The sequence below is a fragment of the Vigna angularis genome, chromosome 5, assembly GCF_016808095.1.
Source record: "Vigna angularis cultivar LongXiaoDou No.4 chromosome 5, ASM1680809v1, whole genome shotgun sequence".
NCBI lineage: Eukaryota > Viridiplantae > Streptophyta > Magnoliopsida > Fabales > Fabaceae > Vigna > Vigna angularis.
The window spans coordinates 35,960,901-35,976,662 of record NC_068974.1 but is presented as its reverse complement, the minus strand read 5'-3'; the positions used below and the strand labels follow the sequence as shown (position 1 = coordinate 35,976,662).

General features: G+C 32.2%; 1 protein-coding gene across 1 annotated transcript; it reads right to left on the bottom strand.

Moving 5' to 3' along the window:
- Window positions 1–7,807: 7,807 nt before the first annotated feature.
- On the bottom strand, window positions 7,808–14,747 carry LOC108319630 (pumilio homolog 2-like). The gene is made up of 9 exons (XM_017550825.2): window positions 13,508–14,747; window positions 10,733–12,255; window positions 10,512–10,653; window positions 10,152–10,259; window positions 9,834–10,046; window positions 9,644–9,754; window positions 8,891–9,085; window positions 8,391–8,565; window positions 7,808–8,299 (listed from the first exon to the last, which is right to left on the bottom strand). The coding sequence occupies exons 1-9, from the start codon at window positions 14,144–14,146 to the stop codon at window positions 8,262–8,264; spliced, it is 3,144 nt and encodes a 1,047-aa protein (XP_017406314.1). The 5' UTR covers window positions 14,147–14,747; the 3' UTR covers window positions 7,808–8,261.
- Between the last annotated feature and the right edge of the window lie 1,015 nt (window positions 14,748–15,762).

Here is a 15,762-nt window from a genome sequence, read left to right as displayed (position 1 = left end):
TTATCATTATTAATTATTAACAGTAATTATAATTATTGATTTTTTTAATATTTTTTATTTCACAATTAATATTATTTCTATTTATGATCATATTATTATTTTTATTATCATTATTATTAAATTAATTATTATTAGTAAGATTATTATTAATAATTATTAACTATTATTATTAATAATTATTATTATTATTATGAAAACGCATGTCTATTATTTTTTTATGATAATAAAAAATAATTAAATTATAATTAAAAGTATATACATAACTTTTATATTTTAATTATAGATAATTTTTATTCAATTTAAAAATTATTAAATCAAAAAGTTAAATTTTAAAAAAGTAAGAGTAAAATTAAAAAAAAAATATGGGAAAAAAATTAATCTTCTTTCTATAATAATATAGATTATTATTAAAGTTTTAATAATGTCTATTTTACAATTAATATTATTACTATTATAATTGATAGTAACACATCATAACATACGAGTGCAATTACATTAATCATGAGAAAAAAATGGAAAATTTTATTGAAAAAATCTATGAATTCTTCTGTTTGTTCCTTAAGTTGGTTAACATTTACATTCACATGGTGGAAACTTCTCTTCATATTTAGGGTCAAATTTGATAAATCATATTTTATGTTTTTGCACATTTACTTTCACAACTTTCATCCCATGCATTTGTATGGCTTGTACACCCCACTAAATTTGTGAAAGAATTTATGCTTGTGACTACATGGAACCTTCATGCATAAGACGTTCATCCTCATATACCAGTTCATGTTACCTACATAGTTGACATTGATCATATTGAGTTTTTTAACAATTTTGTAGAAAAATAGTGTGTCGATCCTATAGTAATGTGTATTGAAAGAAATATCAACTCTATAATATTGCATGATGCAGGTGATTAGAATACGGTAAGGAAGTGACACCTTATTCGTCATGCATTTAAGCATGTGTTGCATGATATGATGTAGCCAATCAATCAATATGCTAGAATATAATTGCATGATATGATGCATTGATCTAAGGACATTTACTCATACATGAGTTCCATTAAGACTCCTAAACAATCCTATTTCATAAAAAATAGTAGTGTAAAGCAAAATCGTGTGGTTGTTACATCTTCTAAACATATAGTGTAATTGATGATATTGTTACCTTAAAGTATGGATAAACTTGACTATTCTTTATGATATATAGATCAATCTCCGTCCATGATGACTAAACTAAAAACTCTTACTCCAACATTAAAATTGTGTTCATCATATTGTGAAAATGTCGACTAACACTTTGTATGGACCGATGAAAAAAAAGTATACACTTTGAGTATTGATGTTATGTCTCATGATGTGTAGAAATTTAACAACTTATTCCTCTACTGTTGATCGAAATGCATCATTAATTAACCTAAATACAATAGGCAAATTACTTTTTCAATTCAATAAATATAGGATTTATTATGTGATCCTAATATTTCATAACTATATAACCCCTAATATTCCATAATTCTGCATTCCAATTAAATTCGCACTCCAATTAAGTTCCCCTATCAAAATACAAACATAAACAAGTATATAGTGTAATAAATTTGTGAGTCTTTGTCATTATAAATATGAAGCTTAAACTCACACTTGACTCTCTGATATTATTTATTACCAAAGTATTATTATCACCATAAAATTCACATAAACTAAATTAAGATCTCAACATGACTCTTAATAGTTTTAAACATCTTAAAAATACTCAGGAAACTAGTTTTATGCATTTAATATATTTTTACAAATTTATACATTTAATAGAGACACCTAGAAAGCATCTAACAAGGACTTTGAAGAAAAATCAAGAAACCACATTTCCTCTCTTTTTTCAATAGGATTAGCTTCGTGTATACATAATTTTTTATATAACTTTAAAGATTTATTCCCGTACAAGTTCCATGAAATAAATTTGGGGTTCTAGTAAGTAAATCCATTTTTTGAACTCCATTAATATATTTTTTGTGATGCATTGACATTTAATATATTTCATAATCATATCTCATAAAATAAATTGTTTATCTTATTAAAATTGGTGTCTAAACCATAGATATATGACATATAAGACTTGATACAATAATATTTCTTTTACTCCTTTCATTATTAATTTTTTAAAATACTTTGATTAGGAGTTTCACTTTCCTCTTTCCTTACTAATCCTTCCTAAAAAAACATAGTAGAGTGAAATAAATAAATTAATTAAAAATCACAATAATTACTTCATATCATAAAATGGAAAGATGATACTTTTATATAGACTAACACAAACGATATGTTATAATTTAGCCTTATCTCTAGTCGATGTGGGACTTCCAACACACCCCCTTCACGCCGAGGTATATAGACATCTCGTGCGTGATAGTAGAAATTGGGTGGTCCAATAGCGGGTGGAATAGAAGAATAGAATGCCCACTTAGAACTCGCTAGGATAGGCTCTAACCATGGCTCTGATACCATGTTAGTAGTGGACTTTAAGCCTAACTCAACCCCAAAAAACCGGCTTGTAAGGTGAGGTTTGCACCTCACTTATAACGGCCCAATAGCGGGTGGAATAGAAGAATAGAATGTCCACTTAGAACTCGCTAGGATAGACTCCAACTATGGCTCTAATACCATATTAGAAGGTGGGTTTTAAGCCTAACTCAACCCCACAAAACCGGCTTGTAAGGTGAGGTTTGCACCTCACTTATATATTATAATTTGGCCTTATCTCTAGTCGATGTGGGACTTCCAACAAACGATATGTTATAAATGTCGAATGAAGATTGAGACTATAATTTTTTTAAGTGTCAACATGCCTTAGTTACCACTACACTAAGAAATTATGTAAAGTTTAGTTGATTCATAATTCATGAATATTATATACAACTCAAAACAAAATTTGTTAATAGTTATACCAAATATTTAACAAAATACACAAAAATTAGTAAGAAAGAATGATTTTAAAAAATTCCAACGAAAGCAAATTACCTTACACGCTTCTATTACATGTTTATGGTTTTTTTTATAATCAATGAAACCAATGTTTTTCAAAAGAATCACAAAAGAAAAGCAACAACAAACCAATGAAATACCAAACGGTCAACGAGAAAATGTGTTACTAATGGAAGAATGGAACAATAACGAGAACGTGTGTCACTAATTGAAGAGTGAAACAATGAATAGAATGTTTGTCACAATAAAAGAAAATTCAAAGGATGAGAAACCTTTTTTTAAAAAAAAAGCCATTCACAAATAACTCCTATAAGTATATATGTTCATCATCGGAATATGACATCTAATAAGTAAAACATAAGTGAATAGTAAAAAATGTTATTATGTGAAGAAGAAGATTCAATTAGTCATTTTTTTTATGATATTCAATTGTTATGAGAGATATTTGTTTAAATAGATCAATATTAATCTTAGTGTGTTTTAATATATTTGTAAAGTCAAAAAAATTAATCAATTTTAATTAGATAGTAATTTATTAATCTTAATTTAGGCGTGTTTTTCATCAAATTTAAAAGATAAATGTAAAATGTGACAATTTTAATTGATTAAGTCACTTACATAATCGATTAATCCAATAAATTTAAAAAAAATGTGATTAAAGCATATTAATTGACTAAGTTACTAATATAATGTGTTAATCTTGACAATTACTTTATTTTTTCTTTAACTCTTAGCATTTTCTTTCATTTCATTTAAACAGTTTGAAACTTTAAGATCAACATAACATGTGTAAGAGAGTTTTGAGCATTTCATCTTTGCAGAAAACATTTTTATTCAAGAAGATTAAAAGATTGAAGGAGTTTTCTCTTGTCTATAGGTTTTTATTGTAATATCTCTCTTGTATCTTTGTTTTATAAGTCCATTCTTTATGTTGTAATCCACCTTTTTGTAGAAGGTTGTAGTAATTGTGTGAAGCATTACGTATTCTTCGTAAGGTTGTGGTGATTGTGAGAAGCGTCACCTAATCTTTTGTTTCCTCAAGGGTTTCTTCAAGCTTTTTGCTTAGATCTTAGTTTTAGGATTATGTAGATGCCTTTGTAATTTGAAACTTTTGATCTTTAGTGGAGTTTCTAGCTAAGGTTGCTAAAAAAAATCGGATGTAGTTTCGTTAGAATTGAACCAGTACAAAAATCTGTGGGTATTATGTTTTTTCTTATTATAAATCTCTTTCTTGACTTTCTTTGTGATTGATTTGAATCTTAGAAATGCATCTGATATTAATCTTGTTAATTGATTAAAAGAAAGTTTTCAAAATTGTTTTGAAACATAAAAATAAACTCGTTTTTGAAAAAGAACCAATTCACTCCCTTTTTAGTTAAGAATATTAGTCGTGCCTAATTTAATAATTATTGATAGGGGAAGCTCTTCAACCCAAGTAACTCAAAATGGTTAAGATGATTAACATGTTCTTAACTTGGTTTGATGATAATTGAATGATTGTTTTTGATGATGTTGTTCCTGGCTTGATTAATAAGTTGTGAAACCATGTTAAAATATGTGTTATTAATATGTGTTGATTGTATGGTGATATAAACTGAGTATTAAAACTATCAAAAGCTAGTTCCTTACTCTCTATTTTAATCGATTGAGAAAATCATCTAATCGATTAAATTGTGTGTAAATTTTAAACAATTAAGAAAATAATTTAATCAATTAAAATTGTCTAATACACCCCAAGAAGTTTAACTCTTTGATTTAATCGATTAAAGAAATAACATAATCGATTAAAACTAACAGTTATGTGTTTTTACTATATATATGTGGTTAATTCCTTTTGTAGGTACGAAAAACATTCTAAGAGCATTCAATTGTGAAACAAGAACATTCTTTGAGAGATCTTGGAGCATTCTTGGAGAAGTAAGACATCAATTGAGAAAATTCAAAGTTGTAAGTCTTCAAGAGTGAAAGGAAAGATTTAAGAATGGTCTGAATTATGATTTCTTAGTAACATTAGCACTAGAGGTGTATCGGATTTTATTTTTCTGTAATTCTTTATGAATTGTAGTTTCCTTTGTTGTGTAGGCAAGGTTCCTAGTGTGAGTGTGTGTAACCTCACTCTTAGGAGTTTGTTTGTGTTGTGGTTAGAGACCTAGAGTACATAGGTGAATCTTGTATTCTGTAATCTTAACACCCTTTCTTAGTGGTTTTCCTCCAACTCAAATTGTTGGAAGAAGATTGGATGTAAACTCTTGAAGAGTTGAACCAATATAAATCTGTGTGATGTTCTTGCTTAATAATATGTTAAATCTTTGCAAGGTTAAAAAATTCATTGAAAACAATTTTATACACCAAAATATTTTCAAAAAGGGTAAAAGCAATTTTAAACCAATTCACTCCATCTTGGTTGAGATATATTATTGTCACAATTTAACAATAGACACCAGCGTTGATTAATTGTAGTTTAATTGATTAAAAAGATTTTTATGGCTAATATCTTTCAAACATTTGTTAAAGGGACATTCATAAACAAATCACCCTTATTTGTTGGAGAAAATTATTCATTTTGGAAAATTAAAATGAAAACATTTCTTGAATTAATTGATAAAGGTGAGTAAAATGTTGTAATAAATTGACCATATATTCTTATGCATACAATTTGCAATGTGCAGATTAAAAAAGACTTGAACTTTTGAACTAAGGATGAGAACAAGAAAGTGCAGTATAATGTTAGAGTTGAATACATCATCTCATCAACACTCATCATGTAGGAATTCTACAAACTTTCTACATGCAAGCATGCAAGATAAATGTGGGAAACCTTGGAGAAAACTCATGAAAACATTGAAGAATACAATCATAACAAATCAGAAAGTAAAGATATCAACACATGCTTCACGATTGATATTAAGTCCCAAGAAAGCAATATAAGTACTTCTAATACTAACATACAAGAAAAGTATGATGAATTTTTTGATGCAGTTAAAAAAATTACAAGAAGAAGATAGAAGACAAAAGTGTAGCTTTGAAGACTTATGCAAAAGTTATTGTAAAGACAATCGTGACCAAAGTTGAATCTATAAATGATGTAAATGATGAGAATTCTGACATCGAAGCATTAAATGTAGTGGTAAAAAGGTTCTTAAAATTTCTAAAACATAAAAATAAATCTAGCAACAAATATGCAAGAAATGGGAGACATTTCAAGAACCAAGAGTAACCTATTGCCCCCAACATGTTTTGGATGTGGTAAAACTGGTCACATCAAGCCTAATCGTCAAATCTTCAAGCTAAAACAAAAATTAAAGGAAAAGAGTGAAGCCATAAGCTCAAGAAGAAAAATAATGCTTACATGTTCTAGGAGGACATGACTTTGAAGAAGAGACAAATTTTTGTCTAATGATTGATGCAGAATCAGAATCTTCTAAGAGCATTGTAAAGCTCTAAAACTATTGATGAAAATAACTATTATTAATTGTTTGATGTATTCAATGAATGAGAAAGCTAGAAAATTGCAATATTCAACTATTAGGTATAAAGAGGAAAACAAATGATTGGATCATATATTAAAATAAATGGAGGATGAAATAAAAATTTGAAAACTAACTTAGAAGTTTTAGAAAAACTTCATAAAAACTGTCTTTAATTGTAAGAAAAGTGCACTTAGTTATGGAAATTTCCCAAAATAGATAGAAAGAATTAAGTAATTGAAAAAATGTGAAACCTGACAATTTTAATGGACTAAATTACTTACATAATCGAGTAATCCTAATTGATTAATCTAGCAAGTTTTGAACATTTCATCTTTGCAGAAAATATTTTTATTGAAAAAGATTAATGAAGTTTTCTTAGCTACAAGTTTTGATTGTAATATCTTTATCTTTCATTCTGTATTGTATTTCACCTTTGTGTAAGGTTATGGTGATTGTGTGAAGCATCATTTAATTTTTTTGTTTCTTAAAAAACTTCTTCAAGGTTTTCTTTAGATCTTAGTTTTAGATTATGTAAATGTACTTATAATCTAAATTTTTTTATTTTAGTGAAATTTTTACCTAAAGTTGATAAAAAAAACTAGATATAAATTTGTTAAAATCAAAGTGTAAAAATCTTTATGATATACTCTTTTTTTTATAACAAATTTCCTTTTAGTCTTTTTTTTGTGATTAATTTGAATAATAATAATCCATCTCATAATAATCTTGTTAATTAATTAAAATAGAAATTTCAAAATTATTTTAAAACATCAAAAGAAACCAGTGGAAAAGAAACAATTCACTCTCTCTTAGCTGTTCCTATTTTCACAAAAAAAGCTTCAGAGAAAATCATCAATAGTAACCCATTAACCTGTTAGTAATTTTTTCCAGCTTTTCTTTAAGAAATCAACAAGACTTCATTGAGTTTAAGAAAGGTCAACTAAAACAACCAAACACAGTGTATCGGACCAAGTCCACTATAAAACTCAGATCTCAGTCAGACAAAAGAGTCAGATTTTTAAAACAATATTGAAGGTCATGCTTTAAATGCTTTAAAACAATATTGAAGGTCATTTGCCAACACCGAAAAAAAGTCAAACAACCATCAAATCTTGATTTCAGTAGATATTTACACCAAAATAATACAAAGCTACAGTTAAACTTTATCATTTCATTTAAAGAGCTTTAAGATGGAGCATATATTTGCACCAGGAACGTTGAAACTCTACAATCATTTTATATCACTCTTTCCTATATGCTTGTCCAACTTTTGGAGAACCATAATGATTTTTAGACGTGATTGATTGAAAACATAAAGAGTGAGGAGTGATCATCGAAATGAGAGGAGAAAAAGGAAAGGTAAAGTTTGAAGAAAAACTATACTCCTTGAAAGGGGAAAGAAAGTAAATAACCATACATGACTAAAAGAGAGAGAAGGAAAAAAGCTGTTCTCGTCTACACAAGAACAGGTCTCCACATGGCATGATTTTGTACAGTCACGTCAACTTATAAACTACCTCACCATCTTATAATCTTTACACCATAAAAAGGCTTGTATAGTCATAATTTCATTTTATCTCCTCTGCAGGGGCATCAGGTCATGAGCCTCATCTCACCTTAAATTCTTTGTATAGACTTAAAGCTACAAAATGTACAGTTCTGCAGTACAACCGACAACTTTATTTCCAACTGGCTACAACCCATCTTCATAGATAGGAACCATAACCTCTTCATTTGGAAAAAGGAACAAGAACAAGAAGCAGCAGCAGCAGCTCACACTAGCCTCAGTTAGCTGTACAATATTAATTTTCTAAGCCACCTAAGCAGGTTGGGGGGACTGAGCTGCAATTCTCCTTTCTGCAACAAATTATACACGTAACCTTTCAGAAACTATCTAACATTTTGGATGAGACGTAAAATACAAATACACGAAGGAATCACATGGTACCTCCAGCAGCAACAAGTTTCTCTACACGTGCAACGATGTGCTTCCCATAGGTGTACTTCTTCAATGCATTTAAATGAACCTTAATTCGTGAAAGAATCAGTTCGCGCTGCTGATCATCACATGTTTCCAGCACCTTTTGTACAACGTAATTTGCAAACTGATCTTTCATCATGGCCTGTACATAGAACAATATCATTACAATTTTACTGAAAGAATTATTGAGCAGATATAAACTGCATTGTCCCAGAATAGAAGCAGTTATGTGACTTAAGTTCAAGACTGGAAATGTGAAAACTCTTCTGTTCGATCACATTAAGGAGACGTTGGATAGAAAAAATGATCTACAGATGTCGTTAGCCGAGTTCATGCAATTGCATTAGAAATCATGAAAATAATTTCTGATCACTTATCATGGTATTGAACCTAAAAGTAGCATTGCCTTGTAATTATGCATCAAATAGTGATAGAGGCATATATAAGAAAGACAAAGTTCAACAAACCTGAAGAGGCTCATTTTCATCTGTGGAGCCAAGCATCTCGTGTACTAGTAATTGGCGCTCAGAAGGACCTCCAAAGGTCAAACATTTCTCCACAACATTGGACGCAAACTTCTGTTGACTCATCTGAACAATCTTGCCTGCTAATTCCTTTATTATAGAAGAACGCTCATGAGGCTTCCCATGCTCCAGAACATGCTGTTTTCAGGGAGGGAAGAAATCATAAGCAAGAAATCAACCCACATACATGCTAAACAGTTACACTAGAGACGAAGTATTATGGACAAAAATCCTCTATCACATGTGAAAAAGAACCAATCTTGACGGCATTTCAGAAACATAAATAAGCAGGGCAGGAAGCTATAAAATAAAGTCAGTTTCAAAAACAAAGAATTATAAGTGAAAACAATTGTCACTGATGTGTTATATGTGTTCGAAAAAAATACACATAAAATTAAGTTGAAAATCATAAACAAGAAAAAACAAAATGTTTCTGGTTGAAAAGGTTCATCGTTAAACCTATTGATCACAACACTGTAGGCAAAGTTAGGAAGCCTGACCAAGGAAATTACAATTTTTGGGACTACAGTCAAAGGTCATTACTATTTCTCTAAAATAAAAGTAAACTATCAAGCTTGCAGCCAAGGGTAAGAGCATGCTAAAGTAAACCAAACAATCATGAGAGCCATAAAAATACACTTCAAGTATCATGACAACAAGAAGCCCAAACTGTCTAAAAAGAAAAAAAGTATAAACCTGAACAACGTAGTTGCCATACTGGTCCTGAGCTAACATACTAACTGCCCCTAAAATTTCATCCATAACTTTCTGCTGTGTTGTAGGATCTTTGCAGTGCTCCAGTACTCTCTGTTGCATAAAAGGCATCTTATATGACAAATGATCTTAGATACAAACAAGAGTGACATAACCAGTGAAGAGGCCTAACCTGTATCACACGGCAACCATATGGATGGGTTGAGAGCGTAACGACTTGATCAAAAAAAGTTGAGACAATAAAATGGATTGCATCTTCAGGGACGCATTCAATACACTTCTGAATGACATGGTTACCATTCTGATCACGTACACAGCGCATGACATTACCATCAAGCTCTTGCACCATCTCTATCTTCTGATCCAGATCAACAACTTCGATGGCCTAAAGAGGGATACATAATTGAACAAAAACGATTATAACACACTCGGAAAATTAGATAGACAAACATATACACATAGACTAAATGCCACCTTTCATTGTCCATACCTTCTGGATGACTCGGCAACCATACATTTGAAGGCTCAGTGTCAGAACATGCCCAAGAAGTTTGTTGGCCAATTCTCTTCTCTGGGCTGCAAGTCCATGCTCAAAAAACTGCAATATTGCATATGGTACTACACTTTTAGAATAAAAATATGAGAAAAATGCTTAAGAGATTGATTTCCCTCAGCCCATTCATGTATCTATATATGAGTTCTTACATCAGAGATACAAAGAAGCCAATCTGATAAACGTTACACTTAGATGTCATATAGACATCATAAAAACAGCTTTTGAATCAATTACAAACAATTCCTCAAAAAACATTCATCAAAGACAATAACAAATTAAAAGATTAACGATTACCTTTTGAACCACATAATTACCAAAGACATCAGTCATCAAAGCAAGGGCATGTGGCATGATTTCCTGATAAACCATGTTTTTTTCTTCAGTAGTAGCTGTTTCAAGCTTTTGTTGAATAAATCGGCTCCCATATTGATCAGCACTGTCAATGATAATAGAGCAATCAACATTATTATTTTCGGGATGGAAGCATAAGAATAAGATCAATAGGAAAAAAATACCTGAATTCCACAACGTGACCAGCAATTTCAGAAAGCTCAAAACACTTTGTTTTGTTGCTTTTAAACTCCTCCAACAGAGAAGAAGCAAAACTTTCATCAATGTTCCCAGTATCTACATGCCAAGGTCCCATTACCCCAGCTAAATTCCTCATTCCAGAAGCAAAACGCATATTCAGTTCATTGTGCCTAACAGGACTTCCAGGTGCTGCTGGGGAAGTGGATACAACAGAGTTTGCCATTGGACTTCCTGGATAAGACAACCCAACACCATATGCAGGATTTCCATAATAACCATGAGGAGTGGAGCTTCCTGATTTACCACCCAGTGGTACATTGTATTGAGATTTCTGAGGTGAGAGAATAGACCCAAGATAAGCTTTCTGAAGCTCAAGTAAGTTCATGTATGAATTACCTAAGTAGGACCTGTCGACAGAGGGGTCACTAAGAGCACCAAGTTGTGCTGCATACTCAGATGTTCTCAGGTACTGATGATACATGGGATCAACAAAAGGGGCCTGGAGAGCAGTGCCTGGAATTTGATTTCCCATCCTACCAAGATTGTGCACATCAGATGGAGCAGTAGCTCCAGAAGCCAAACCACTTCCAAGAATTCTTGAGTCCATTCCAGGGGATGCCATTGCTGATGCTGCAGCAACCGTTTCAAACAATGGAGGCAGATTACCAGTGCCCAGTTGATTAGTCATCAAGGATGCCAATGCTGGATTTCCAGCATATCCACTCATACCATAGTTACTAAATGACGAATTTGTACCATCTAAAGGCTGGTACTGAGTAGGTAAACTACCTCCTCTACTAAAATGGGAGGTAGGTGATCCTTTGAAATATGAGTTATTAGAAGGAATATTAGACTTTTGTAGCTCAACCTGCCTGTCCAAGGATGCATTTTTAGGTTCAGATCCGCTCCTGCTCTTACTTGAATTTTGCAAGTGAGCTAATTCAGATTTCTTTAAATAAGCATGTTGCTTTCCATGATCTTGACCACCTTGCCTACCAAAAAGATATCTCCGGTGATTATCAACTTCTGATTCAACCTGCGATGGCAAATGATTATCACCATCTAACATGTCATCTGCTGACAAATTCATCACTGACAATGCTGCCATAAGATCTGATGACCCGTTGATTCCAGATGAAACACCATCAAATGCATCTGGACTGGAAACACCTCTCTTATCAGAAGCAATGGCTCTGCCACCACCAATAGGTGTGATGCAGGGACTGGGAGCCCTAGCAACATGCTGTGGATCAGGAGTAGTGCTTCTCGACAAGGAAGACCCCACTGCAGCAGCATAAGAATATGAAGCTGGCAGACCAGTATTTTGGGAAGCAGATGATCCTTGCACATTCGTTCCTGGCCTTGGTGCATCTATGGTCGTAGACTCACGGCGTAGATGAGCCAACTCTGCTTCAGCAGAACTAATGATATCATTGTCATCAAATGCATTACGGCTGGCTGGACGAGAAGGAGGGCCCGTGACAGAGGTATTACCCCCCAAATCATCCTGCACAATAACTGTTTGTAAATGACGAGCAGAAGAAAAAAATATATGAAAATAAAGAAACCCAAGAAAGATATCATAGAAAAAATATGCTGAATTCACATCAGAAATGTCAACAATTGCTACAAAATACTTTCAAAATACAAAGGCAAACAAATCATGATTTAAATGTACTTTATGTAGATCAAGCAAAAAACATAGACTGCAAGATTGAAATCAACATGTATTCCACTTCAATACTGTGATATATCACATCGATCAAAAGTACAGGGTGCAAAGCCAATTCAATCTCCAATTGTTAAAAATCTATAGCAATCATGTAAAATATTGTAACTAGTGGAGAAGCATAACCCAATACTGAGAGAATGACAGAGAAAAGGAAGGACACCGAGAGAAAATTTAGCCAGGAAGAGTATCTAAAAATTCTGAACATAAAATGAATGGCACACTGTATTCTGAGTATGTAAAGTGAATAGCATAGAAGAGACTGTTGTAACTGAATTACTTCAGTTTAATATATTATATTATAATTTGGTTATAACAGACATGTAGATTATATTTCCTAAAATAACTTAAACTTTAATTCCCATAATGCTATCCAATGATAAATTGAACGGAGACTGGAAGGTACCTGAACCACAAACATGCTAAAATTTACAAATAGTACTACAGTAAGAGTACTGATATGCACTATGTATGCAGTATTACAAAAACTAAAACACAAATTTGTTTCGAATACGTGCCTAAAAGATTTTACGATGAATGTAACAAATCAATTAGACGTAGCAAAACAATCAGTATAAAAATTTAGAGCCAGTATGAAACACAGGATAACTACTACAGGACAATCCTTAAGGATTGACAGAAGTGTTTGAAAATAGAAAATAAAAAACTCTGATGAATTCACTGTGTTAAGCTGCCGCCTTCCCATCACAAAAAAGCACTATAAACAACGAATTAGAATCCAAAACTCATAAACAGATTCATGACATCATTTAGCATAATTGATCAATACTTCACTTTCCTCAAGAATAACATGAATTAATCAAAACGTTTGAACAATACCACACATCAGAACATGAAAAACACACTTAAAATAAACGACCAAAGATCAGACCCGACCTCACAACATTAGCATAAATTGATCATATTGTCACGGATGAAAGTGAAAATACAAAATGCCAAACCACACAATCCAGGAAAAATAGAAACAGATGCAGCGTGGAGTCAATCAATGGCAGAAGAGGCAATCCACCTGGAAAATTTCTGCAAAGCTCTTTTGTTTGCTCAGCCCTAGTCCAGGCAAACCAATTAGTCCGTCACCACCCCACTCCGCAGTACCTCTTGTTTTTTCATTGTCCACCTCACTCTCTTGTTTCCTCATGTTAAAACCCGGTGGGGTAGAAAACATCGACCTACCACCATTTTCTTCAGTCCTGTTCACTTTCCTTCTATCTCCTATTCCACCAAGAACTGAAGCTCCACCTTTAAGTCTCTGCTGAAACCTCCAATCCTCCTTTGACATCAAAGGAGGTGGCAGCCTAGGATTCAAATTCACATTGGAGTAATAGTATGTAAGATAAGCTGGATCAGACCTAAGCTCTTCCTCAGAAACAATCCCATTAACATCTCTAGTCCCTTGAAACTCAGAAAAGGCACCACTAGCACCAGCAGCGCCACCGCCACCGCCAAACAACCCTCCAACAGCACTCAAAGAACCCTCCACGGTTGGAGGCGCTGATCCACTCCTAAAGATATTAAGCTCTCTCTCACGATCATCAGCCTCTTGTCTGCGTTGCTCACGAAGCAACATCCCTATCTCCTTCTCCAGTTCATCTCCAAAAGAACCCTCGTTACTCCCAATCATCGGTCTTCTTTCAAATTCAGACAGCATTTTTCAAAATCCCAATTTGATCACCACTCTCCAATCACCAACCTCATACAGTTAAACCATATCACTACCCACCAGCAGAAATTAAACCCTAACCCGAAAACCCAAAAACTCAACCTTTTCCACCATAAAACGTAAACCTCCACGCCCCATGTTAACAACTTCACAAAAATATAACTGGCAGTTACTGGAAGAAAAAAAAAATCAAGCTTTCCTCATCGAAGCGATTTCTGAAGCTGAAACAAAACCACCCAAGAATCAAACACAAAACAAGACAGCGAAATTCACTCTATGTTTCCCAGAATTAGTTCCCATAATTATAGACAGGAAATTCCTAGGAAGACATGTTTTCTGAGGGATAATATATACAGAAGAATAAAATGAAGGTGGGAAAAACAGGGGGAGAAGGGAGAGAAGGGAGTGAGAAAATGGTGCAGTGAGATCAAAAAAAGAAAACAGTGACAGAGATCAATCCGGCGGCGATTGGTTCTTACAAGAACCCTTAGGGTTTTGTTCCATTTAGAGGCAGATTAAATACAGATGAAGGTAGGAAGCAAACCAAGGCCAAACCAAGCTAAACATATTTGGTTTCTATTTTTTTTTTTAGCTTATGTTTTTATCTGTGAATCTGAGAAATATCCAAAATATATTTTATGTATTTCCTAAACATTAGGGGTAATTGACCAAGTGATAACCGACTGATGTCATTACAAAGAAAGAGAATTGGAGTTTATTTTCCTTTTTTGCTGCACTTCCCAAACCAGAAGCTGTCAATGACTGACACGTTATTGTATTAGATTCGCTACATAGTAAAATATAGCCCAAAGTACAGTAAATTTCGCACCACTTACCTTTCTCTCTCTTCAGTTCAGTTAAACTCTTCTTCTATGTCTCTTATTATGAGTAAGAATCATCATTTTAATTTTTGCATTGTTTCTTTTCTCCACTACACAACACACACAGTACTACTTCTTCCAGTTATTGTTAGTTTCTTAGTGGCTCTTGTTATATTCTATTTACTTTTTATTATGATGTACAAATACTGTATCCTGAAATTTAGTGTACATTGTAACAGATTTCCTTAATAGTAGTTTACTTACAACGTTGCTTATGACTGTGATTTTTAGTTTTTTTCTGTCATTACACAGATTATTCTGCAAAGTAGTTCAAAGAATGTTTTTAGAACTAAATAAGGAAATCTGTTTCAAAAACAATGTGTATTAAGATACATAAAAAATAGAGAATTCAGTTTAACACACTCACCATTTAGTTAAGAAAAATCAATATCGTATTAGTTATATTGAAGGAAAAAAAATTTAAGAATATTTTTACTAAATATGTCAGTTTTAAAATAGTAAGGATACGACTAAATGATTCATATTACAAATTTGAAGCAAATGATCTTTTTAAAAGATCATGTAAGATAAATATAATCCTGATGCAAAATATATAATGAGTGTAATCGATTTAACATTTTATATGAGAGACATGTATAATAGATAATTAATGACTATATTTTAAATTTTCTTTTAATAATCCATATTAATTAAACATCTTAGCCAAAATGACAAATTAATTTATATAATTGCTTGTGATGGAGCTATGATGTATGAAACAAT

Excerpts from the sequence above, each read along its gene's own strand:
- LOC108319630 (XM_017550825.2), bottom strand. The coding sequence starts at position 14,146 with ATGCTGTCTGAATTTGAAAGAAGACCGATGATTGGGAGTAACGAGGGT. Across the intron at positions 12,256-13,507 it reads GCTTTGCAGAAATTTTCCAG|GATGATTTGGGGGGTAATAC; the intron begins GTGGATTGCCTC and ends GTTATTGTGCAG. Across the intron at positions 8,566-8,890 it reads ATGAAAATGAGCCTCTTCAG|GCCATGATGAAAGATCAGTT; the intron begins GTTTGTTGAACT and ends TTCTATGTACAG.